We start from the raw sequence: 25,824 nt of genomic DNA, 5'->3' as shown, positions 1-25,824 counted from the left end.
TTCAATAGGTATACTGTAATAACCAAAATTCTGCAGGTACCACAGTTTTGATTACGAATGATTACGATTATATATATATAGTATTATAGTATTTTAATGTCATGTTATCAGCTAGTTGTTTAAGCAACATAAGCAATAATTGTATTATTTTGTTCATCCTGCTACACACCACTTTTAGGAAGAGTATGTTGAGATAGTCACGCTACATTTCATTTTGAATGGTTAATACGTTTGACTTTGGAAGCAGCGTAACCTGAAGACACCAGCGTATACGTTCATTTAGGAATCGTTAGCTTTTCATTTGGAATAACCTTAATATCATACAGTATCTACCACATTGAATGCAAACAAAATAATCATTCATCGATTCTTTGCAAGGTATAACCTACAAAACACAGTACATTTCTGTAGAATAGCAATACTTTTTATTTTCACTTTACTTTTTAAGATTAAAGTACATTAAAAAATATATAAATATAACTATTAAATTAAGTTAATTAGTTCATCATAGAATACAAATATGATAACATAATATTATTCCAAAATACGCACAAAAATATAAGAAAAAAATACCTTCTTATACAGTACAAACCAGTACTAATCTTTTTCACAACTACAGTAAAAAATCCTGAAGAAAATCTTTTAAAAAAAGCTGTAAGTAACCTCCTATATTCCACTGCGCACAAAGTCGATTAAATGCTAAAATCATTTTGGGGTGCCTTTGAAGATTTTTTAAATCTTGCAGACAGTTTTGAGTCGGAAAGAGGAAATTTCCAAGGCAGCACAAAGGAAATCTTGTACTACTGTTGTGGCAGCAAGGGTGTTACCAAATCCTACCTTATCTTTTTTCTGTTCTTCGCTAAACTGAAATGAAATGATATCAAGCACTTTGAGGGCAAAAAAAAAAAAACAGTAAAAAAAAAATAGAAAGACGCTTCACTTACCTTGATAGTGCTGGCCATTCTCGAGCTGGAAATATTGATCGAGAATGTTTAAAATTAAAGCTGTAGCCTTTTTTTTTCTTTTTTTTTTTTTTCCTGAAGATCAGTGAAGACCAGAGGTTTGTTGGAGTTGTTTAGAGCGGATAAGATTGTGCTAACGCTGGGAAATGAAGTCAGCCACTGGCAGGAAGAGGTTTCTATTGGTTCTGGCTAGCGCAACTCGTAGAAACAGGATATTTGGGAGCAAAGAGATAAGAGACTGAAAACAATGTTGTTTTTCTTGATGATGTGTGTTAGAAGATTTTTTTTTTGTTTTGTTTCAAAGGGGAGGGGGCGAGCGGGCTGTTATAGTCTCAAACTCTGGTGGGGCAGGTGCGATTTGATGTGCTATATGTGTGACATGCTGTTCGGTGGCAGGATGCAGATGTCTGATCAGCCCGTCCAAATTTTATACCGCTTCACGCCATGCGTCCCTAGAGGGTCGAGGCTGAACGCAACTGTGTCCGCTGTACTGCTGTTAGATTCATTTCAGTTGAAACCGCTTTTGCTCGCAGCTCACTCCATTGACATGATGGAAGTCTCACGGTACATTACAATATCGAATTGCCTTCCCTGGTCAGGAAAATCGGATCGGGAAAAGCAAATGTAAAGCTCTGTGTTAAGAAAAGACAAGCACAATAAAGAACAGAGAAGTTTGGTAAAGAAGGGTAAAAAAAAAGAAGCTTTTTTATCTCCCAGAAACCAAAGGATCACATGACAAAAGTGTGGCCGCCATATTAGGTCACTAGTCAAAAAGAACACTAGAATTACTTTTTGTGTAGTGTTCACATGACAATGAGAATATGAAGTGAGCATCTCAACTAGTTTATGAGATGACGGGGGTTATTTTCAAAGGAGATCCGCTGGAGGCTTGTGCTATACGCCACTATTTCGACCGTTTTTTCTGCACCTCAGTAGTATTTTCTAAAGCCGCTAGTTTGGTTCGTTAGTTATTATTTTGCCATTTCCACCGAAAATAAAACCCCTTTCAAAAATCGGGTGCCGACTGGTTCAGAAATAGGTGTCAACAGATTTTGCTTAAATATTGCATAATATAGGAGTGATGAGGCTGGTGGAGCATTAATAGGTACATACTGTACAGTGCCTGCCTCATTTCAGAATGGTCTCCCACAGCACATTATTTGTCGTATCGGTCCACCACTTTGTGAGGGCACGTTATCAGAGAGGTTTTGTGGAAACGTTTGATGCCACTTTGGAAGCACATGGGCAGTACCGTCAGAAGCATTTCATACATAATTACTGCAGCTGAACTCTGGAAATAGACAATACTAACTTTAGGAAGCGGACCACTACTCTCACTTCCTTTATGCTAATGTACAGAACTTGAGAAATAAACAGGAAACCATTCAGTTTAGTAAATCGCGTTTACTGAAGATACCATTCAAAGTGTGGTATTTTAGTGAAAACCTCTGCCCTTAAAGAATTTCTTGAACTATAAGGTTAATTGGTTTATAAGAGCATCACTATACAAGCCACATCAGTGTATAAGCCACTTCCCCACTAGGCCCCCAGAAGCTGCCTACAAAGTAGACTTATACACCAAACTTTGGAGTACTTGTTTTAAGGCTAGACTAATAGTTTCCAACTTATGAGGCACTTGTCATATGTTTAGTACATTCTTTAAACCTTGTTGTGCTAAATACAAAAATAAGTAGTAATGAACCTAGCCACATATATGTTTGAAAAAATCAAACAGTCCTTCATTATTAGCCTGGCTACAACGTGAAGACTGAACCAAAGAAAACTGAACCCCCCAGTTTCAAATACAGGTGTGTCAGGCCATGGAATTAAAACTGTAATAGGGAATTATACTCTATTCCCTAATACAGCTTCTGACAAAATAATGGTCAAGTAGCTTTCTAAAAACTGATATGACAAATCTACCACTGACACAATCAACTATAGATGTAACATGAATGAAATGTACAGAACTTAATATAGGAAAAATAAACACCTATGTTATCCACACCTTGTTGGAAGAATACAAATCTGCCTTATTTAAATATCCCTCTTCACGCTGTGACAGACAGTATGTAATGTTATTGTTTCTTTGCACCTTTCTTCTTTTTCTTGCATAATTTAAGATTGATGGTTCCTTACTGAAACTTGCCCAACAGAAACCTCAGTAGCACCGTGTACTGCACTGTAAAATTGCATAACTGTAATACTGGAAGGGTCACTAAAAGGAAGTTGCTAAAAACAGAACACACACACACACAAACACGCATACACACACACACACACACACACACACACACACACACGCACACACACACACACACACACACACGGCTCGCACAAGCAGGGTAGTTGAATGTTTGTCACTCTCAGAGAAAAGAATTGCCACACAAGTATTGACATAACGGTTTGAAATGTTGCGTTCCTGAGATCATTTATCTTGTGATCTTTACATAACACACTTGATTTTTTTCATGTCCTGAATGAGCCCCATAGTGCCCCATAAGTGCTTACTGATTTAACCCTGAGATATTTAGGTTCTCCAGTACAATATACCCATTCAGTAAACACTATGTGATGAATGAAATAGAAAAACTGTACTATAAAAAAAAAAACACTAAATTAGTGGCTTTTTTAAATTAAAATGAAATATATGCTGACAACATCAACCAGTGTGACTCAGGTGTATTGAAATACTGTACGCACCAATGTGTTTTTTTGGGAACTTTTGTGTACCTGGTCAAAAAAAGATTACATGTATCGGCCACATGGAAGTTTACTTGATTGCAAGAAAGTATACATCTGGCACATTGCCCTTTACCTCATGGCAATGTATCAAATATGCCAGCTTGCTGTTTCAACGGCCAGTTACCAGACACACAGCTTCTTGTGATGTGGACCAAGTCAATTCCCTCCAAGACTTGTGAGTACTGTCTGTGAGCTGGGCCTAACACTGTGCAATCAAGCCTTAAAGAGCTCTGCCTGTATCTTAACACCCCGTGCACCGTTACATTGCAGGAAACGCCATTTAAAAAAAAGAAAGAAATCTCAAGATGCTGTCCCTGAGGAGTAAGAAATCTCTCCCAGGCCTTGCTTTGGTTGTTTTTCTCTGCAGGTGCCAAAAGGCATCTTGTCTTTTTGTTTGCATGCAGATAACAGAAACTGATCTCCACTTGTCTTGCAGTTGAGTGGTTTCGCTGCCGTACTGAACTGTCAGCAAGAATTCCATTTATTATTATTATTTTTTGTTGCGGTTGTTGTTTTTAGATTTTTCTTTTTGGGCTCAAGCAGGAAATCTGCAGGAAATGACCCTTGTTTCCCTGTCACCCGAAGTCGCTGCTGTGCTTTGCTTTAGACAGAGAAACTCTCCCGTAATGTTCCTGTAAAAACAAACATGTGATACGGGGCCGGGCGGCTCAGTGATTATTGCACAGTACACCACCATTTTCACATCTGCAGACCTCAGTCCACACCTTACTTTACTATAATCTTGAGCCTTTAATTCATTTCCTAAAGAAAGTGCTGTCCATACCCTAGACTTTATTAACTACAGTAGGCTTTTATTCGACTGAAGAAGTTAAGCACATGGAGAGAAGCTGACAGGGACACAGAGGCTAATGCTCCTACTTCCCTATAGCAAGCACCCCATCTATTTCTTCAACTGTGCAAAAAGAAACTGACCAATTTCATAATTTTAAATAACAAGTAGTTGTCATGCCATCAAAAACCTATAAATACCTCCAATGTTTTGATTCAAACACAGGCTCCCTTGGGAAAGATATGTACAACATATCGAAACGTTGGGCAGCTGGCTTTTTGCACAAATATATATATATATATATATATATATATATATATATATATATATATATATATATATATATATATAGTAATGGCCCAAACAGCCTAGTATCTAATAATTAATGTTGGGAACAAGGTCAGCATTCAAATAAATAGGGCTATTTCATATTCTGAGATTACAGACGTCTAAACTTAAAATGTTTTACTGGGATTGACTGTTTAAGCTAAGGGAACACAAACCACTTTTTCAGGAACAGTGGCTTGAAACCTGGTTCCAGGAGACCAGGAGACCTAATTTGAAGCAACTTTTCTGGATCAAACCCCAAGTCTCCTCTGGTGTGCCATGAAGTGGCCTGAAACCTAGTCACCTGAAACCAAGTTCCAAGCCACAAAGTGGCTTTGTGTTCCCTCAGCTTTAGATATTTTGCTGCATCGAATTTCGCTTATTGTAAGTGGGCCCACAGTGCAAACAGCCACGGCGGCGGTCAAAACAGAATCATATTACTGAATGTTTGCAGTCTGTGTGTTTTAATTAAGGATTGTAATGTAGTACATTACAAAAAAAGTGCTGAGGCTGCGCTGTCATTAATTTACTGTGAGACCTGGAACAGGTACAGTAAACGTCAGTGGGGTTTTGGAACATTTAAAAAATGTTAATTGCAACCTTGCAAAGGCTGTGGAAAAGATGGCTTGCCAGCTACTGCCTGGTAGCTATAACCATTTACCACCCAGAACAAGCTATTACCAACATTTAAAAGTTATTTGCAGTCTATTTCCACACTTCCAGGGAAACTGACCAAAACCTACAGATTCTCACATGTAACCCTTTGGTTTATTGCTTGATAAAATAATGAATACCAATTTGGCACAACTAGAGGCATATTTTCAGAACATTTACTCCAGTATTTTATAAACTACTATATTTTCATAAGGAGAAAAAAAACCGGAACCAAACAACTAAATCACATATTTTTTAAAGTACACTAATGCACTACAATCCAAGGTATCTTAATTACTTTAACATGGAATGTTCTTCTTTCAGAAAAGTGAATTAAAGACTACAGCAAATTCTTTGAGTGGTCCCCTACACAGTTTTACACAATCAATACTGGGCCCTTTTGCAGACAGTGTCAAAAAGGGAGGAAGTCGATTATGAATGGAGAGTGAACTAATCTCTAACCCTCGAAGAGGAAGGTCAATCCAGGGCACACTTCCCTTATAAAAGGTTATGCAGTAGCAAAGCAAAATGCATTCTCATACATGCTCATCTGGATTGAGATCCAGGGATTGCGGTGGCCTGAAGTCTAAGTCATGCTTCTCAAACCGTCCACACACAATTCTGGCATTGTGGATGGGTGCAGTATCATCTTGAAGCAGCCATTGCCATCGGTGCACAAGTGCAAGATTGCTTTACTTGATCTGCAATGTTAATACAAAAAAATAGCAGAAGAAAACAAGGGATCCATGGTATAGCAGGAGAACGTGTCCCACACTAAATCCAATTGGGTAGACATGTCCTAATAAAGTGTCCAGACAGTGTAGGTTTTCCCAGATAGGCCTGGGGTGTCTTTAATAATAATATGCAATTTCAGAAAGGTCATTCCAGGCTGAAAGCTTGGCTGGGTGTAATGGATGTAACCATAACCCTTCCAACCCAGCCATAGCTCTGTGCTAATCACGAGGTAAGGTTGTTTGGTTGTGTACTCTTTGGTGTATGTGTGTGTGTGTGTTTATTTAAAGTGAGTAAATAATGTAAATAACGTGTAACTCAAGTAAAGATGGTGCCGCAGTATCCAGAAAATATCCCTCTTGGTTTCACAGCCACATTCCTGCACAGCCTTGAGCCTTACTGCACCAATAAAGACAAGCCACGCGATTTGAATTAATCAGCTTGGCCAGACAGTTATATTAAAAAAGCTGGTTGTTTTCTCCAGTTATAATGGCAGTCTGTGGCTTGCCTGAATCTCTGTCGTTATTGGCTTTCTTCTTTATGCCTGGGGAGACATGTGTTTTCCATTTGAGGGATCCAAATCGTGCTACATCATCAAAACAAACCCTCGTGTCAGCGGGGAGAGTTCATGACAGAGCACGGCTTTGTGCATCACATTTATATTTACTGTGCAGCTCTAACCCTATAGAATTAACTCATTTTGCGTCATAGTCGAATGAAAGTGGAATGAAATCTGATGAATAATATTACGTTAACATACTGAATTACATACCGCTTTGTAGTTTTCCATATATATATATATATATATATATATATATATATATATATATATATATATATATATATATATATGATAAAGTGACAGCAATACTGTACTACTATTATGGCTTCCAGTGACTTTTGCGATATCATTTTATAGTTTCTTTGATTACATGATGTTAAATAAAATATCTAAATAATATAGTTTTTTTTTAAGTTTGTTTCAATCCTAAAATTCTAGGAGATGCAAAACGTTTGGACAGAAAACACTCTTTTCCCAGCTACGTATCTTCAATTAAATGTATTATGAACTGTCACTAAATGCCCAGGGCACTGTCGCCCTACATAAACAAAACATGTATAGTTATAAAAGATTAAGTCACATATTTCAGGGAATTTATTATTTATTTATTTTTATTACAGAGGGCCAGATGCAAATATTTTAAATATACTTGCATACTTTTCCATAAACCCCGACCCCGACCCCAAACCTACACTAACCCTAACCCTAACCCCAACCCCAACTAGAACCCCAACCCCAACCTCAACCAACCCTAACCCTAACCCCAAACCCAACCCCAACCGCAACCCCAACCCCAACCCCAACCAGAACCTCAACCCCGACCTCAAACCTACACTAACCTTCCGCCATAGTTGGTTAACCAGTCACAGATTTACGTTTGTATGTTATATGTGTGAACATCTACCACTCCTGTCACAACTTCAAGACATGCTTTTGGTTTTTCAATACACACGTCATACTTGACTGGCTTTTTCAAACTACAACTCAGCCTCCTCATCCAGCTCAGGTAGCCAATTGACTGCTCCTCCAAATGACTGACACACTGAGTTGCCAATCCACTGCAGCCCTATCTCTCACATGACTCAACTAAATGATCATACTGTGTTTCCATGGCAACAAACCAATCCACGCAACCTTTATTTTTGCTTACCAGCATGATGCCTAATGTATAATTTGTTATTTACTTGGAAAACAACATTAATGCAGTTGTTAGAATTGTGACAATGCACATCACTCACAAGGCATCTGACAGCTAAGCAGGGTGGGGAGACCACAACAACCACATTCAAAAGATCAACACACAAAAATGTCAAATTATTACTTTTTACAACAGGGTGTGGGAATCAAGTAATTTCTTTCTTTTTTTCAAGATGTTGTCTTAATTAGAAACTCATTTGTTGTTTTCCCAAGGTTAATCATGCTATTTTTTAACATAATGTGATGCACTTGTATAAAAGAGAACCACCAGAAAAATCTAATGTTGCATACTTCTGTGAAACAGGACGTGGTAAACCACAGCGCACCAGTCGGCAGAATCCTTCAGAGCTCTGGGAACTGCCACTGAAAAGAGTCTCTCGTTCAGAGCCCCAGAAAAAAACTTACAGCCTCTTTCATAAGGTTTTAATGTGTCGTAGTGGAAACAAGGCAGAAGTGTGCCAACAAATGCATGGGCGTTTGGTCAACTTACAAAACAGCATTAGCCTGATAACCAAAAAAATGGATTCACTTTTGTTTGTTTAAAGTTCTGTTTTACAAAACGTTTATTTCATCCATAACTTGCAATAGGGGAACATTGAGAAATATTAAAAGAGACTTTTTGTAAAATTCAATGACAAACGTTGCAACTTTTAAGTGTTTCACTTGAAGACACTGAGCAATAGTTACAGTCGAAATGTTTTTTAAATTTTGCATAGTTCTGAGAAAGTTAATTCCCCTGGCCTGTGTCCAAATATATAAGCCTGATAGAGTCTGGAGTGCTTGTGGCACACTGCTTTAGATCCCAGTGTAGTAAATTAAAAGAAAAGGGAAAATCATATACATCATAAAACCTTCTACGCTTCTAAGATTACGCTTCCACCCAAACAAACACATGCTACCATTGAATCTGAAAAGCACTGTAAGCACATCCATTGATCTCTCTTTTTTACAGGAAATGTGCCGCTTCTATAGAAGACTGATTTGTTAAAAAGAGTTAATGACAGACTTACTTTTCCTGTGCCAAACACAAGCCTTGACCCACTGGGTACAAGATGAACATGTATATCCTGTAAGCAGCAGCCGATTCAGTTTTTTTCAACTCGAAACAGAGCCGTTGATATCTTTTTGTATCAATGTGACAACGGCATAAACTTGGCCGTCACATCAACGCGACAGCGGCGTGCGAAGCGTCAGTCTCAGAGAGGAAACACTTTCTTCAAGTATGGTTTGAACCAGGTCCTGGAGAGAGTGGCTGATATCCATTTCTTTTTGAAGAATGTAAAAAATGTACATTCCAACAATAAATTAAATACCAGTACCACTGGCAATAGCGGGCATTGTATTTGGCACCCTAAGCTCAGTCCCTATTTTTTTTTTTACTTCTAGAAAATGGGACAGAACACAGATTACTTACTCTTAAATCAGAGAAGTCAGACTTGGGGTTTACGCCAAATAAATTCTGAAGACCCATGAATTAGCCCTCAAGGATTACCACTGAACTAATGTGTCACAATTCAGCACAGAGGAAGAAAGATGAGGAGCTGTTGAAGAGGACTGTGCGCTGTAGAGAATGCAGGTGAAAGGAGAGTTAGGACTATTAGGACACATTCCTGAAACACTGAAGAAGGGAGCGCAAGAGACTTGTCTACTTAACTTAGTTTCTTATTTGAACCCTTTCACGCACGGCAACCTCATATGGGGATGGATAAAAAAAAAACTCTTCTAGTCTTTTACAGTATATGGGGACAGATGGAAGACGCAAACGCATGATAGCCTCATATGACGATGCCATTTTATCCCCATATAAAGCCAGGGGAACCATTTGAAAACATTTTCAATAAAAATATATTTATTATGTGTCCAAAACGACTTTTTTTCAGCTATTTTTAAAAATATTTGATGTATGAAAGGGTTAGTTCTTAATTTCGAGAGTGTTTTGAAACCCACAAAGAAACTCTAACGCCTATTCTGAAACAGCCCGTATTACACTTTGAGTAGAATGTACAGTTTTCCAAAACCAACATTACTTTATATCTAAAAATGAGTATAAGAATTGTTTTGTATATATTTTAGAAAAGAAAAGAGCTTAATACATCAGTAAAGTGAGTATAAAGCTGTTGCAGTCAGGATGTCATATGATTAAAAATATATTGTCTTTATGAATCACTGCACAGCGCTCCGGTGGTCAGACAGGATTTCAAAGCCCCACAGGACATGCCTTTTAAAATGAGTGCATTCTTTCATTCTGACTGATGTTCTTTTATATGTGCACATACATACAGTTCACGATGAAGAAGAATACTGGCCTGGCTTTCAGTCATTCGGGATACACAGCACGTTGTCTCTTTGCATAATGTTTTTAGCTTAGCCACCCAGCACTGAAAAAAGCCAGAGTTTGGATACATCACAATTCTCTCAGTTAATTATATTGTGCATTACAGATCATCACATGGCAACATTGAGCAACTAGACAATGAAAGACTCCCTATCCCATCTCTATGAAAAAAAAAGTATCTTGTACTCAATGGGACACTCTCGTTAATAATAATGGATTACTTCTGACCCCCATCTGCTGACCACGACCAGCAACTGGATACACACTAATGCCACCTACTGGTCATTTAACAGCACATCATCACTCACTCTGACAAATAACCAAGGCAGTACATGTGGCACCCTATCCAAGTCTCATGCATTGATTGCAATGCCCTCACATAGCACTTCCATCTAACATCAACAGACGTTGTGGTTTAAAAAAAAGAAAAAAGATAAAGAGGTTGGAAAAGCTCTGACCTGTGTTTAATGTCAGTTGTCTTGATTTTTTATAGTTACTGCCTTATTTTCATTGCACTGACTCCAAATCTCCAACATTCTGTCATTTTGTTCAAATCAGCTGCAGGATGTGTCCATTTTTAGGGAATCTCTGCTTGCTATTACGATTACGATTGGTCAGATATGCAGAATTCAGAAGGCAGTTAAGATTCCCCCAGACTACACTGTACTATTTTTGTTTCCCTTGCGTCTTTTTTTATTTTAATACTATTTAACTGACAGTACAATGACACACTCAACTCTCAGTATGACACACACAGATTATATACATTATATACATTATATCTTGGACTTTTTGAACCTGGAAATAACCAAGAGCCTGATGGTGTTAATTGGTGCTTCAGAGCCTATAGGGTTGAGCATATTAGTTGTAATTACTCCCTATTTGTTTAGTAGCCTAATTATTATTAGTATAGTCAATTTTCTGATTTGCTACAGTGCTTACTACATACCATAAATATGTAAAGCACATGCAGATAAACTACAGTACACTGTATTTATTTGCAGACTTGCCTGACATCAGCAACATACCCAGCAGGGAGGTGTGCTAGAAAACATATCCATTTATTTATTATTATCAATTTCTTAGCAGACGCCCTTATCCAGGGTGACTTACAATTGTTACAAAATATCACATTATTTTTACATACAATTACCCATTTATACAGTTGGGTTTTTACTGGAGCAATCTAGATAAAGTACCTTGCTCAAGGGTACAGCAGCAGTGTCCCCCACCTGGGATTGAACCCACAACCCTCTGGTTGAGAGTCCAGAGCCCTAACCACTACTCCACACTGATGCCCATTTATTTGCTTATTTATTTAAACAGGGTTTAATAACTGCTTCCCAACTGAACCACAAAGGTTTATTACAGACGGCCACTGCCGTGCACAAATGCAGTTACCAGTTACGCAGGTTCATCAAAATGCAAAATAAATTCACTGTGAACGTCGTAATCGTGAATTAAAAATGACAGAACATCCAAAACACTGCAGCAAACCTTGAACCAAAAATCCTTCAGAACAGACAATGAAGAGGATTGGATTATAGAGTGTTCAAAAGCTTTAGAGAACACCTCCCAACTTCTAGAATGTTCAAATGACTTACTGCAGCTGCCTGGTGTGTACACTCTCTGTACTACAGTGTTGCAAATTCAAATGTAAGGAGTTTCAGAGTTGTTGGCTGGAGCGCACTCCCTTCACAGTGAATGTTTTGTTTGTTGGGACTGTTCAGGCCAAAATATTTTTTGAAAGTCATATACCATGTCTACAAGTTGCAAGGTAAATAAAATATAGTGTGTCCCTTTCCAAAACTGAACAAACACTGTTCTGTGTTCTTGTGCCATCATTTCAAGTGAGAGACCTATACTGTGAGCGACAATGGTAGCAGAAGAAAAGTTTAGGGATAAATGTGTTTATCTCAATAACTGCAACTTTTTGACAACATAGGGGATGCTATATTTGTAGCATCTAATTATTAAAATGGTTAATTGCTGCATTGAAAAGAGTAGCTTCCATGTATATTTTTCTTTCAAAGAGATATTTTATACATAGTATACTCCTTTTAGGAATATGTCTAATTTCCTTCTGAAGAAAATAACATACTAGCTTTTCACTCAGAAACTCAACAGCGGACACCAATACTACAGACAGAACATGGAAGAGGAAATACATTTAAAAACGAACAGATACAGTACACATTTTCCAGGCGCAAACTTTTAGAAAACCACTTTTTTTTTTTCTACAGCCACTGAAAAAGAAAACAGATCCCTCTGGTTTCTCAAAATAATTCCATAATTTGGTCCAGAAGACGTTCTTAATGTGCTGAACCATCTGCCAAGGAGGCAGCAGGCATATGAAAATAATAATAATAATAATAATAATAATAATAATAATAATAATAATAATAATATCAGTAACAAAAGCAACCCAACCTTAAAAGCAACAGTTGCTAATGCAAGACTACCCTGAAAATCCAAAGCGCTGTTTGCATGTAAAAGCATGCTCAATATGAACACCACAACAAGCCAGATTAGAAGCCAGCTACCTTCAACAGCAGGAGGCACGGTAACTTTAAAATGGGAAGAAAGCTGATTACCTTTGGAGTGCAACAGAGGCTCCACTTGGTCCCAGTAGCTGCAGTTAACTTAACATCTGGATTCTCCTGCCTGCAGCCCTAGCAGTGCACATGCAAGTGTGTCTGCAGCTCTGTCACTTCTTGGCAGTGACAACGCAGCGCTTGCTGTGTAATAAATGACTGAAGTATCTGCCCAGATTTTCCCCACATGCCGAGCCTGGTTAAAATTTAAGTGAACGTGACCAGACCACAAGTTTATCTAAAAAAACCCATGAAATAAAGACGGGAGTATGGCCTGACCCCACTGCACAAATTCCTGGATTCCTGGATTTTTTTCTTCTTCTTTGGAACTCTTTCCAAGGCGCCTGGCCCTCTCGCCAGTAGGAATTCTGAGCCCAGGGCCAGGGATAACGTTTAAGCAGGCTGCTTCTGCACATTGGATCTGACTTTCATTTACAAAGGCTCTGGAATTCTCCTCAAAGGAATGTTAAATCTCAACCACACAGCCACCATCCACCAAATGTATGTGATTCAATAGCAGCTAGGGAGCTGCGCGGTCAAACATTTAAAGTTGCCACCCAGTATTACAAAGAGAGAGAAACAGACGTGCTGTGAAATGCAATGAAATTGAGCGTTATATGTACTCAGAGACGAGACACTCACCAATACCATGAAGTAACAGCATTTACAGTACTGAGCGTTACTCCCATCAGCTTTCAACATACTTTGGTTAAACATCTGAACTTGGCCCAATGTCTCATCATTGGGAGCAATAGGACAGGTGACCAAACCATAGGGCAGCCTCTTCCTGGTTCAGCATTCTGATTACCTGGCGGTGTGTTCCTAGTATTTCTGACATCACAAATGCATATATAATTTTGAACCTATTGAAAACAAGGTCATGTTAATTTGACATCACTGAAAATGTTTTTTTTTCTATTGTATAGCTCCTGTTATCCTTCCCTCTGCAACTTACCCCCCCCCCCCCCAAAAAAAAAAGTAAATTAATTAAAGCTAAAGGGCAAACAGCAGACCATCAATAGACTTGGCATTCGCTCATTATTACAAAGACATTCACAGCCAGCTTCGAGCAAATAAAATTTGAAAGTCTTTCCTATCTACTGTACAGTTTTTTAAGGCTTTAAAAGAAAAGAAAAAAGCTATGTTGGAAAAATGTTATTGCAATAAAGTTTGTTTTCCATTATCGCAGAAACTTACCCCCTGTTGTGAAGTAATCCCCATCTAGATGATTTTTTATTTTTTTATTTTTTTCATTTTGTATTTTAAAGAGGTTATCCAAGTTTTTTTGCAGCCATGCAATGCAGTTGTTGTGTGTATCCGCATACAAAGAACAGTTTCAGAGAGCGACAATGGCAAGGGGTAGAAAGTTGTGTAGTGCTCAGGACTGTGATTGGTACGTTGACATTCTATTCACAAGGCAAAGAGAAGGACAGCTGACACCCACAGGGTATAATGGTGAATTCTTTGGTTCATTGATAAACTCATGATTTTAATTAATCATGATGCATTTACATTGTCTGGTTTTGCATCGCACAGCAATTACGATCAACACAATCTGGATTTCAGTTAAATATTAGAATGTTAAAAAACAATTCCAATTAGCAATTTCAAAAGCCGTTTCTACAATCCACAGGGGGTATGGGGTTACCACAAGACCCCCTGGTATTTGTGGCTGTTTCTTGCTATGCCCCGTCAGCAAGGGTTCGTATTAGGCTTCTGGGTGTGTTTTTTATTTCTCAAACCTTGGTGATAAAGTCAGGTTGACCCCTTTTGACCAACCTGTGTTCAAGAGGTCAGGAATGGGAGAATTCTGATTGCTATGAAGAAAAAAAAGTCTCCCCATTAGCTCGTTACCAGACTGTACAGGAGTTTACAGAGGCATGGGAAGCTTTCTTTTCTGGCTTCAGCACTGTCCAGCTAAAATCACAGAAGGTGACTACAGTATATAGCTGTAGTGGTGTCTTTACCAGTCTGGTATTCATCAGGGAGAGAATGTCTCCAGTAAATATTGTGGTCTTGTACAGTTTGTGACAGGCATTTTCTAAGCTTTCAGAATAGCTTCTTGTTATGATGATTCACGATGACACAATGTCCACAGAAATGAGGCATAACACTTTTACTTTGCTCATTAGTTTCCATAGGCTTTTAAAAAACGATTCTGCCGTACAGTAACAGAAAGGGAACTTGTCCAAATATATGTGCCAAAAACAATTCATCACAGTTCTATCCCTTGTTAATATAAGTGTGCCACCATAACATAGATAGAATCACTTGAAAGCAAGGGCAAACCACTCAGCTCTATTCTCCATTACTGAACATTTTATTTAGGACAAATAAAATACACAATTGTATTATTTTTCACAACAGAACAATTATTTATGTAATTTAGAAAAATATTACAAAGTTATACGAACATCACCCATATATATAAATGCATTGAATACCAGAGACATTATACTCATGGTTTACTAAGTTCAGCTATTTTATACCTGATTTGTGATCTAGATGGAGGTTGACAGGTTGAATATAATACTTTTTGTTGGAACAAAGACCTATACTGGAATGCCCCAAACCCCAGAATATGGGGCAAAGATTAAATGCATGTCTGGAAAAGCAACAAATATTTTTTGGATCATTGTTGAATCAATGAATGTCCTGTAGTCTAAAGAGATGTAGCCAGTGAACTATAAACATGATATAGGCATCCTGAACAAAGCCAGGCAACGGCACCTGCAACACTGAGCTCCCTCACAGCAGTGAAAGAACACAACTTGAAGCACAGTACATTTCCATGGCTTGAGTCATAGCAATAAAACAAGTTTAACCAATCAGGCAGAAAGGAAAATGGAAAAAGCAGGTGTTCAGCTCCCAGAATGCTTCTCTAAAAATCCTGTATAATAACTATTCCTTTCCATTCAGCCTCTATGATCTTACTCACTAAAAAAAGGGGGGGTAGGTAGCAACTGACCAGAGAGCAGCAAACCTGCTTGAGCATGTCCGTTGCAGGTCTCAGTGTGCCACCCTGTATTTATAAATATATTTGTCGAATCCAGACCCCCCCCCCCCCCCCACAAGCTTTAGTCTTACACATAGCATGTCTGCAGACAAACAACAGTGTCTTTTTGAATAAATCTACTCGTTTCAGTGCAAGTTCACAGAGACCTTTCATTTTAATCATGCCACTGGAAGTCATTGTGGGCTATTCCTGTTCCAGGCTGAACTGCACGTCGAGGTTTGCTAGGTCTGTCCTGCAGGGGGCGCACTTCTCCCCATTATGTTATCTGCCCACGCAGAAACGTTTGAGAAATGTCATTTGGAAACCAACAAATAACAAAAAATACCAGTGTTAAAACTTTGAGAAGAGTGCCCATAATCCTAAATACCTTTCTTGACTAGTTAGACAGGTTGGTAGGTCAATTTCAATTACAGTGCAGAGAAAAAGTATAAGTGGTTCTTCAGCTGAAACATGCATACCATTTATACTCAACTCCTGCAATGACATAAAGGCAGGCAATTTCAAATGCACCAAGTGTCATACTCAAAGCAGGCACAGTCGTCATTTGTGTCTGTAGGTAAGCGCTTCGTTTTTTAACTTTTGAACTAAGGCTGTAAACCTGTGTTGAACAGATTCAACATTTAAACCTTCAGGGTAAACCGTTGTTTACCGTTTAAAGATCTTACGCATTTTCAATGAAAAATGTGACCTCATCTATGTTATTATGACACTGATGTTCAATGAATCCCCGTTAAACAGGCCATTTTCAGTTAAACGCTTAGTAAAAATACGATACCGTTTAAACGTTTATACCTTGATTGTGACAGTGTATTGGTCCTCAGAATGGATGCACTCACTTGGATATGGGATGCTGGGTCTGGGACAGTCTGAATCATGTCCTTCTGCAGGCGTCAGGAGGTTCTACAGCAGAGCGGTCCTCCAACACCTTCCTAGAGAAGGCAGCAGAAACGAAAGGAACAGTCTGTTGTAACAGGCAGTGGAAAAGGCTGATCATGGATTTGAATATAAACAACAAGAAGTCATTGTCATGCTATAAATACCTCCAATGTTTTGATTCAAACACATGCTCCCTTGAGAAAGATATGTACAACATATCGAAATGCTGGGCAGCTCGCTCTTTGAGTTGAATTCATATGTTTATATATATATACACAGTATATGTATGTATGCTAATGGTTTGGACCTGCTTGAGCATGTCCGTTGCAGGTCTCAGTGGGCCACCCTGTATTTACACATTCTTATTACATAGCATGTCTGCAGACAGACAAGATCACAGTTACTGTACATATGAATCAAACACACAAATGAGCGGAACAGTGACTCGTTAAACCAAACTCGTTAATTTCAAGCTATACTGAGTGCACGCTTGAAACACCATGTGTAAAGTGTTCAAATACACTGAAGCATCTCTTCACATAATTCACCAGCATTCAATCTACCCAATTATTATTATTATTATTATTATTTATTTCTTAGCAGACGCCCTTATCCAGGGCGACTTACAATCGTAAGCAAAAACATTTCAAGCGTTACAATACAAGTAATACAATAAGAGCAAGAAATACAATAACTTTTGTTCAAGCAAAGTACAAGTGTGACAAACCACAATTCAATAATACAGCAGGTAATAGTGATAGTTACATCAGGATATGATTAAATAGTGATAGTTACATCAGGATGTGATTAAATACAAAGTACTACAGGTTAAAAACTTGGCAGATTACAGTATTCTGAAGTACAGGATTAAATGCAGTAAAATAGGGGGCTGATAAGAGCGAAATAAAGCACATTTACATGAAGGGTGATAGTGTCCCAGGATACAAACAGAGGAGTTCTACAGGTGCTCTTTGAAGAGGTGGGTCTTAAGGAGGCGCCGGAATGTGGTCAGGGACTGGGCAGTCCTGACATCTGTAGGAAGGTCATTCCACCACTGCGGAGCAAGGGTGGAGAAGGAGCGGGCTTTGGAGGCAGGGGAGCGTAGCGGTGGTAGAGCTAGTCTTCTAGTGCAGGCGGAGCGGAGAGGTCGAGTGGGGGTGTAGGGAGAGATGAGGGTCTGGAGGTAGCTGGGTGCAGACTGGTCAAGGCATCTGTAGGCTAGTACAAGAGTCTTGAACTGGATGCGAGTGGTGATCGGGAACCAGTGGAGCGAGCGGAGTAGTGGAGTAGCGTGGGCGAAGCGAGGCAGAGAGAACACCAGGCGGGCAGCAGAGTTCTGGATGAGCTGGAGCGGACGGGTGGCGGACGCAGGGAGGCCAGCCAGGAGGGAGTTGCAGTAGTCTAGGCGGGAGAGTACCAGGGCCTGGACCAGGAGCTGGGTAGCATAGTTGGTGTGGAAGGGTCGGATTCTTCGGATGTTGCTCAGGAAGGCAAGTGCGTGCCAGAGTGGAGATGTGCTGGGAATAAGAGAGGCAGGGGTCCAGGGTGACTCCAAGGTTCTTAGCTGAGGAAGAGGGAGAGAGTGTGGTAGATTCCAGAGGAACAGAGATAGAGAGATCAGAGGAGGGGGAGGAGGAGGGAAAGAAAAGGAGGTCAGATTTAGAGAGGTTGAGTTTGAGGTGATGCGAGTGCATCCAGGAGGAAATAGCAGACAATAGCAGACAATTATCTGTTTTTGTAGCCTGTTTGTCATTAGTCTGATAAGTTAGCTCATGTTCCACTGGGACTTTAAGTAGGAATTACAAAACCCCATGAATATTGCATAGTGTAATAAAGCAGTCCGGGGAGGGTAAAAGACACAGGTGACCACACCTGGACAAACTTCAGGGTCTCTGGTTCCCCTTATAAACGCTTTACCATAGTAAAAACACAGCAAAGTGTAGTAACGCATAAGTGACTTCAATGTAATGCCTGTCCTGGGTAACTGGATAACATGGATTCAACGCAAGGAAAAATGTCTTCTTTTATATGAAAATCTAGTCTATGAGAAGGTGAGGTAGTGCAGTGGGTTAATAAACTAGCATGTCATCTCTGAAGGTCTGGGTTAAAATCTGGTTAAGTTGAATTCATTTGTTGGTTTCGACTTATCCGTCGATGGACAGCAGCCCACAATGATGTGTAAGTCAGATAGCAAAATGAAGAGGAAGCATTGTACAGCATTGGCTTGAGTTAACTTAGTCAGATCCTTATACGATTTTATAAACTTCAATGAGGTCTCCTCTAATCCTTTTTCGTTCTCATGGCCTGGAGACTAAACAGGTCCCTTAACCTTATAAAGGTGATCCCTCCAGGGCAGTACAATGAAGCTTTGTGAAGCTTTCTGCCTTGTTGATGAATAGAGTGGTCTTCAGCCTGCACTGCTGCAATTTCAGCACCTCACTAAATTATATATATATATATATATATATATATATATATATATATATATATATATATATATATACATACAGTATATATATGTATGTATATATATATATATATATATATATATATATATATATATATATATATATATATATATATATATATATATATATATAATTAAAAACTGAGGTAGGACATATGTATGGCAGTTTTGTACATTTTGTCAACATAACTAGCTATTTAATGGCTAGTGTTGCCCTGTGGGTAGGCTGCAGTGTTAAAGGTCAAAGGTCCCTGATGACCTCTCTGGAAAGTCTTGAATGGATGACTGAAGTAGACTTCTGGACATGTATGCATAATTTAAAATGGGAAACATTTATTTATTTTACTCTCTCTAGCCTTTATTCTTTGGATATAAATGACCCTATCAGCCACATCTGATTGTAGTTGTGCATGTAATTTGAATTAAGCAATAATATTTAATCATTAGTGTTAACCAGTCAACTCTTGGGATAAACATATCTTAGAATGTGTGCCGGAGTTAACATCTGGCAGCCATCATCACACAGACACGAGTTAAAATAGAAGGAAACTTCCCCTAGCATACAGCTTAGAGGAATACAGGATAATTACTTATAAAAGCATGTTAATGACAGTGTGCAAGGACACACCACATACACAGGTTGTTTATTATTGCAACTTATTGAAGGACCAGGAGGTTTTGAGGATCTCAAGCATAGCATTACAACGTGCCTTAAAGCACGTATTCCTAGTAAAGGTAATTCAGAAATGAATACCCACGCAGAATATACGAATGTATAGTACTGTGCATCAATAGAAAAATACTTTATAAAACAGATTCTACTTTATAAACATTTCCAAAGAGTGTAATTAACATCAGTGGATTTCAGTTACGTCACAAAATACCCATAATATACAACACAGTATATTCCTTGCTTAGTTGTCTTAGCGTAACAGACATGAGTTTTATTGTGGGTTTTCTTTGGGGTTTTTTTTAAACCTTCCTATAAAATTTGCAAGGATGGCCTAGAGACCAAAAACAAAAACAAAAACAAACTGGAATAAATGCATCAGAATAGAATGTTAATAGTAAATGTAGGAGTTCTGAAGAGTGTTGGTTATGTCACTGAGTGAAATCAACCTCCAACTTCACCACAGAACAGCCCACCCGAGCCCAAGAAATACACACAGCACTCGATTTGAAACAAGTGCTTAACAGTTTGTGGGAGAAAAAAATTATAAAACAAGGTAGTCTATTAATTTATTCTAAAATGTATATACTGTATATATATATATATTTTTTTAATAATGAAACACAGGTACAGTACAGTAGCAGTTATGCGGTGTGGAAGACCATCCGGGTTAAAAACGAGTTATTTAGTACGCATTTTAAATATTTAGTACACGTATTGATTTGGACCAATCAGACTACATAAAATACTACGTCTTCTCAATAAATGTAAATGAGCTCCGTATTTTCTACGTAGAATTGTCTTGCAAACTGTAAACGTGTGTAAATGCGCTCAATGCCACTGTGCTGTGGTGATCAAAGTGTGGTTGTGCCCCACACTTCCGTAGGTTTGTGTCATGTTTAATTCAACATTCGTCAGTACATGCTGACGCAGCATCCTTATAAAAGCAGTTTGCAAGCTGGAAAATAGTGTCACACACAAAGGTAATATAAAGCTTGCAAGGTTTTCAGGCAGGAAATCTATATTATCAGTAATACAGTTCCTAGTACAGTGCAATGTATTCATTGGTCAAACTACAAGCCAATTACCGGCAAGTTCCCATCAGCCTCTTAGGTATATAAACCTACTTCACAAATGCAGTCCTACCGTGCTTCGAATTATCATTCATTTGGTTACGTACCCCAACCGGTCGTATCGATGTTGTCCCTTACCTTCGCATTATGGATTCGACTCTCCAACTGTAGACCAGTCCAGGATTCGGGAGGAAAGCGTCCCAGACAGCAATCGTCTAAAACCACATCTATCTTAATATTTTTTGTTCACTGGGTTGAACACGTCACATAGATTTCTTATTTTGTTGTTTGTTTTTTAGCAGGCGGCACCGTAATGCTCCAAAGGAAGAGGCAGTGCTCCAACTATTTTTCACTCTACTTTTTATTTTTCTTCAACCATTGTTTGTGTTCAGTGTTTTTGGAAATCTGTAAGATTTTCTATAATAATAAAGGTGGTTATTTAACGCAAGATTGTTCCTGCTGAAAACCTTTAACATGGCTTTAAAGAGGTGATGTGTGGACTTTTGGTGAATTTGTGGACAATTCATCGGAATTCAAGTGGAATGTTACCTCATGCCACTTGATCCCTGCCACTTAATGCAGAGCGTTACCAGATTTTCATTTTTCCTTACTCAATGTGTTGAATTCAGGCTTCAGTGCTCGACAAGAAGCAGTACCTTCAATTTCCACACTCAGCCTTTTTTTGAAATGCTCAGTACATGAGCCGCTTGTTTTTTAAACAGCTTGTCTGTGAAGCTGCTGGAGGAGGTGTGCACTGACTGACAGGCTCAAGGAGGCACATACGTGGGGCGCTGGAGTGACTGGCTTGTAATCTCGGCCAAAGGGTTATAATTATCCCTTGTATTCTTTACCGAAATAAAACTTTCCAAAGAAAAACAGGCCCCTGGCTGAAAAGCAGCAGGGTGACATCACAGGAGAATATTGAGCTGGGAGATGGCGGTTTCTAAATACAGAGTGCTCAGGTCATTTTTAAAAGGGCAACACCCTGAATGAGTGGGAAAATACTTGTTGTGTCAGGGTTTAAGCACATGACCTGTTTAATACTGAAGAGGTGTGTAGCCCAGTTAAAACTTTCGTTGCAATTTTTTAGTTTTTCTTTGTATTGCTCTTTAAGGACTCTCTGGTCCTCGCCGGTATTACTCTTAGCAAGGGCATGCAAAGCTAGAAGAATGCCAGACTGCAAGTAGGCAACCCTTACCGTGGTGCACATGAGTACTGGTGCACTGTGAACTGCATTATTACACCCCTGAGTTGCATACTTTAATGAATGTTCTTGGTCCACAGCCCAGACTGTCTCCAGGTCTGAATCCAGAATCTGAACACTGCTGGATCAGCATGAGGAGGCTGCTGATAAACCTTTATTAAGCAGAAGCTGCGATAAACCAAAAGGAGGTTTTGCCAAATTCTACTGGCAACACTTTACATTAAGTGTCTCTAATTACTGTGTATTTACATAATAGTTACTTAGTAAATACATGTGTACTTACACATAATTACAATGTTATTATGCATAGTTACAATGTACTTAATGTGTACATCTTTTTTTCACGACACAATTGTATCAGAAAAGGGTTAGGGTTAGGGTTAGTGTTAGAGTATAGGAACATCTCCTAAGAGAACACTTCGCCTAACAGAACACCCTTGTGGTGAAACAGATTTTTCCCATTGTAAAGGAACAAGAACTTTGCTTATAAGAACACCTTTTTGGCACTGCTAGTGATTCCTTCACAACTGATACAGTACTGTATTGAAACCTGATAATTCATCAAACTTAAATTCAAATTGTTACTTTATTATTATAGTTTATTAACATACACTTGCCTATTGCTTTTCTCTTACTTATTACAAAGTTATTTCAAGTTCTCTTAAGCACTCTCAAAGTGTTTTGCTTGTTTGTTTTGTAACATTGGTATGATTCTTTCTCCTTTCAAATACATTTAAAATGGAGGAAACACTTTGAAAATACGGTCCTTAGATCGAACTTCAGGTTTCTTTTGTTTAGAAAATAATGAAACCAATAAAGAGATCCCAACTCCCTTACAGGTAACCCATAAGCTGCATTATTTAATTTCGATAAATATTGTTCTACTTCAAGAAAAAATTGTTTCAGGATCGATGAATATTGCTGTTGAAGATTAAAAGATACAGTGACTGTTTTGGGACACAAAGGAAATCAGTAACAAATGTCAGCTGTAATAATAATAATAATAATAATAATAATAATAATAATAATAATAATAATAATAATAATAATAATAATAATAATACTGTTGGGTTGATGCAGTAGGCCTGTATCATGTAAAATCCAGCTCCTAATGCATAACATTCAAAACCAGTTCATGCCTGTGGTATTCATGGGTTCTGTGGTCTATTTCACTTAGAGGTTAAAAAGCCATTGGATATGAGCAGACTGTGCAGCGTTTTCCACCATAAGGAAGAATTAGCACTGTCCAATCCACTGCAGAAATGCATTCAGTGAATAAACCTGGCGTGCCATCAGTAATCATTAGTGTACACAAGCACAGCCACAGTCCACAAGACAACATGTAAGAGGAGCACCATGTCAGCTCCATGAACCTCATTCGAAATAAAACCCTGCACTGCTTATGGAAACTATGCCTCATTGTATTTGTATAGTATTGTTACAGCTGGAAATACAAGACCCGACAGGACTGCAGCAACTGAACGTGCACAGGTTTGTGGAATCCAAGAAAAACAAGACTGTGAAAGTAAGTTTTGTATAACATTCGTTGATTCGTTTAAACTGCCATGGGCATTTTTAATAAAAGGCAGACTTCATTAAGTTTCTATAGTCATATTTGTATTCTACTTCTGTTATTATTTCCAATTTGACCTGCATTCCCACATACTGTACAGTGACAAAATCGAATTTAAACAATTCGTAAAATACTATGCCATTTAGGATTTTTATTTCATTACCCGTTTAAACATTTACAGCCTTACAATTAATTTGCTCCATTATAGAAAGGAATATAATGGTGTATATTATAATGGTGTATATGAAACTAGCACATACTCTACCACTAAACTGGCCCTTCCTGCAACTAAGTAGTGTCTTACAAGTTAAATACATTTACAACTGCTGTTAGTTCCAGAAAAATCTGCCTTTGTTCTTTAAATAAAAAGCAATTTTTTCCCAAAGAATGCATGATTTGCATATTTTAGAAACTGTCAATATTGGCAGAAAATAATACAGAGAATTTTGCTGCATTCTTCGCTGAGTTTACAAAAAAGAACAACAGAAATATGGTATATAAATTATAATTTGGTATTTGAACAATTTTTTTTTTAAACTCTGCATTATTATTATTATTATTATTATTATTATTATTATTATTATTATTATTATTGTTATTATTATTATTATTATTTAATTATTTAGCAGGCACCTTTATCCAAAACACCTTTATCTACGCGCATCATCGAGCAAAGTGTACATGGTTTATATGTCATTGCTGTTAACTATTTATTAACTCTGCAGAGACATTAATATATAAAGTGCCTTATGGTCGGCACCTCTTTTTGGAAAAAGCTTTGCTGTGCAAGAATGCCTTCAAGATTATATAGATATTATTAGTGCTGTGACGAACACAGGATTTTCATGTCCGGATATTCGCTCATAATTTAAATATTCGTTCAGATATTCATTCGTTTTCAAAAAGTTATAAAAGCCATTATATTGCTCAGAATGCAGGTAGAGACAGTATAGCAGCAGGAACAGGTGGGCGTGGCCCCTGTGTGTGTGCCTTTGTTTTACAGCAAGACGTTACCATATGTAACACGTTAAAATAGAGAAATATCCCAGGAGTAAAGAATACGTTGTGTAGGACTTCCTTTACCCCAGTGAATTAACTACAAAACAAAGGATGCCGAGTAGCAGGTCAAGTTAAACGATGTTTTGTTTATTCCTGAAATAAATAAATAAATAAATTTATTTATTTATTACTTTTTTTTTCATTCCTTGCCATTGCTGTTTCTTCACACTGGCACTCACTGTAAGGGAGACTCCTTCTCTTGATGTTTTTAAATCTCACCTGAAGACGTACTTTTATACTGAAGCTTTTTATTTATTTATTTTTTAATTGTATTGGTGTTGATTTTATTTTTGTTTTGCTGGGTCTGTTTTATTGTTACTGTTGTACAGATCTCATGAAAGGGGCTTTCTAAATTCAATAAATATTTCTGATTTGATCCAGTGTTTTTATATATATATATATATATATATATATATATATATATATATATATATATATATATATATATATATATATATATACATGTTAAAGTAACTTCTTTGAAATAAATGCAGATGCTGTGACCCTAAGCAGAGGGAAGCACACAGCTGGCAACAGAAGTGCTTTGAAAGCACTACAGTACCTTGAAAACATGTTATACTTGTAATTGTGGAACAGTCAGAAATATTAAGACGGACCTCCTGTTTGTAGCTGTGCTGGGTTCAACCGGTTTCCTGCAATTGTTTGTTCAAAAACATGAATGACATCATTTGAAAATATCCTATCTTGCACTCGGCTCTTATCTGCAGGATTGACATGCATTATTAGAAATGCATGAAAAAGGTAAACAGACAGCGTCACCCCAATGCAAGTTTCTTTTTAAGTTTTAAGTAGACAAACATGTCCTGTACAAGGCAACAGCCACCGGCTGAAACATTTCTCTGCTTAACTTGGTCTTATATAAACCTTATATTAAAAGGTTTTGGTCTTGTCAAAATCTATGAAATATACTAAGTATTTGGGGTTTAGTGTGTGCCACAAGGTAGGTTTTCCAGTCCTCTCAACAACA

The 25,824-nt window shown here is 38.0% G+C and overlaps 1 protein-coding gene across 13 annotated transcripts in view; it reads right to left on the bottom strand.

Annotated features, from left to right (window-relative positions):
* The window catches only part of LOC117406025 (transcriptional regulator Erg), a 69,089-nt gene that overhangs the window by 32,700 nt on the left and 10,565 nt on the right, over positions 1-25,824 (bottom strand). For 9 of the 13 annotated variants that reach the window (XM_059028155.1, XM_059028151.1, XM_059028157.1 and 6 more), the window contains exon 2: positions 16,751-16,843. In XM_059028155.1, coding sequence (XP_058884138.1) covers positions 16,751-16,789 — 39 coding nt within the window. In that variant the 5' untranslated portion in view covers positions 16,790-16,843. Of the gene's footprint in view, positions 1-944; positions 1,254-12,898; positions 13,003-16,706; positions 16,844-25,824 lie in introns of those variants that run through there. The other 4 variants (XM_059028163.1, XM_059028166.1, XM_059028152.1 and 1 more) reach the window with 4 other exon arrangements.

Source organism: Acipenser ruthenus, chromosome 8 (genome assembly GCF_902713425.1).
Source record: "Acipenser ruthenus chromosome 8, fAciRut3.2 maternal haplotype, whole genome shotgun sequence".
Lineage (NCBI taxonomy): Eukaryota > Metazoa > Chordata > Actinopteri > Acipenseriformes > Acipenseridae > Acipenser > Acipenser ruthenus.
Note: the sequence above shows the minus strand (reverse complement) of the source record. Positions and strands in the feature narration are given on the sequence as shown.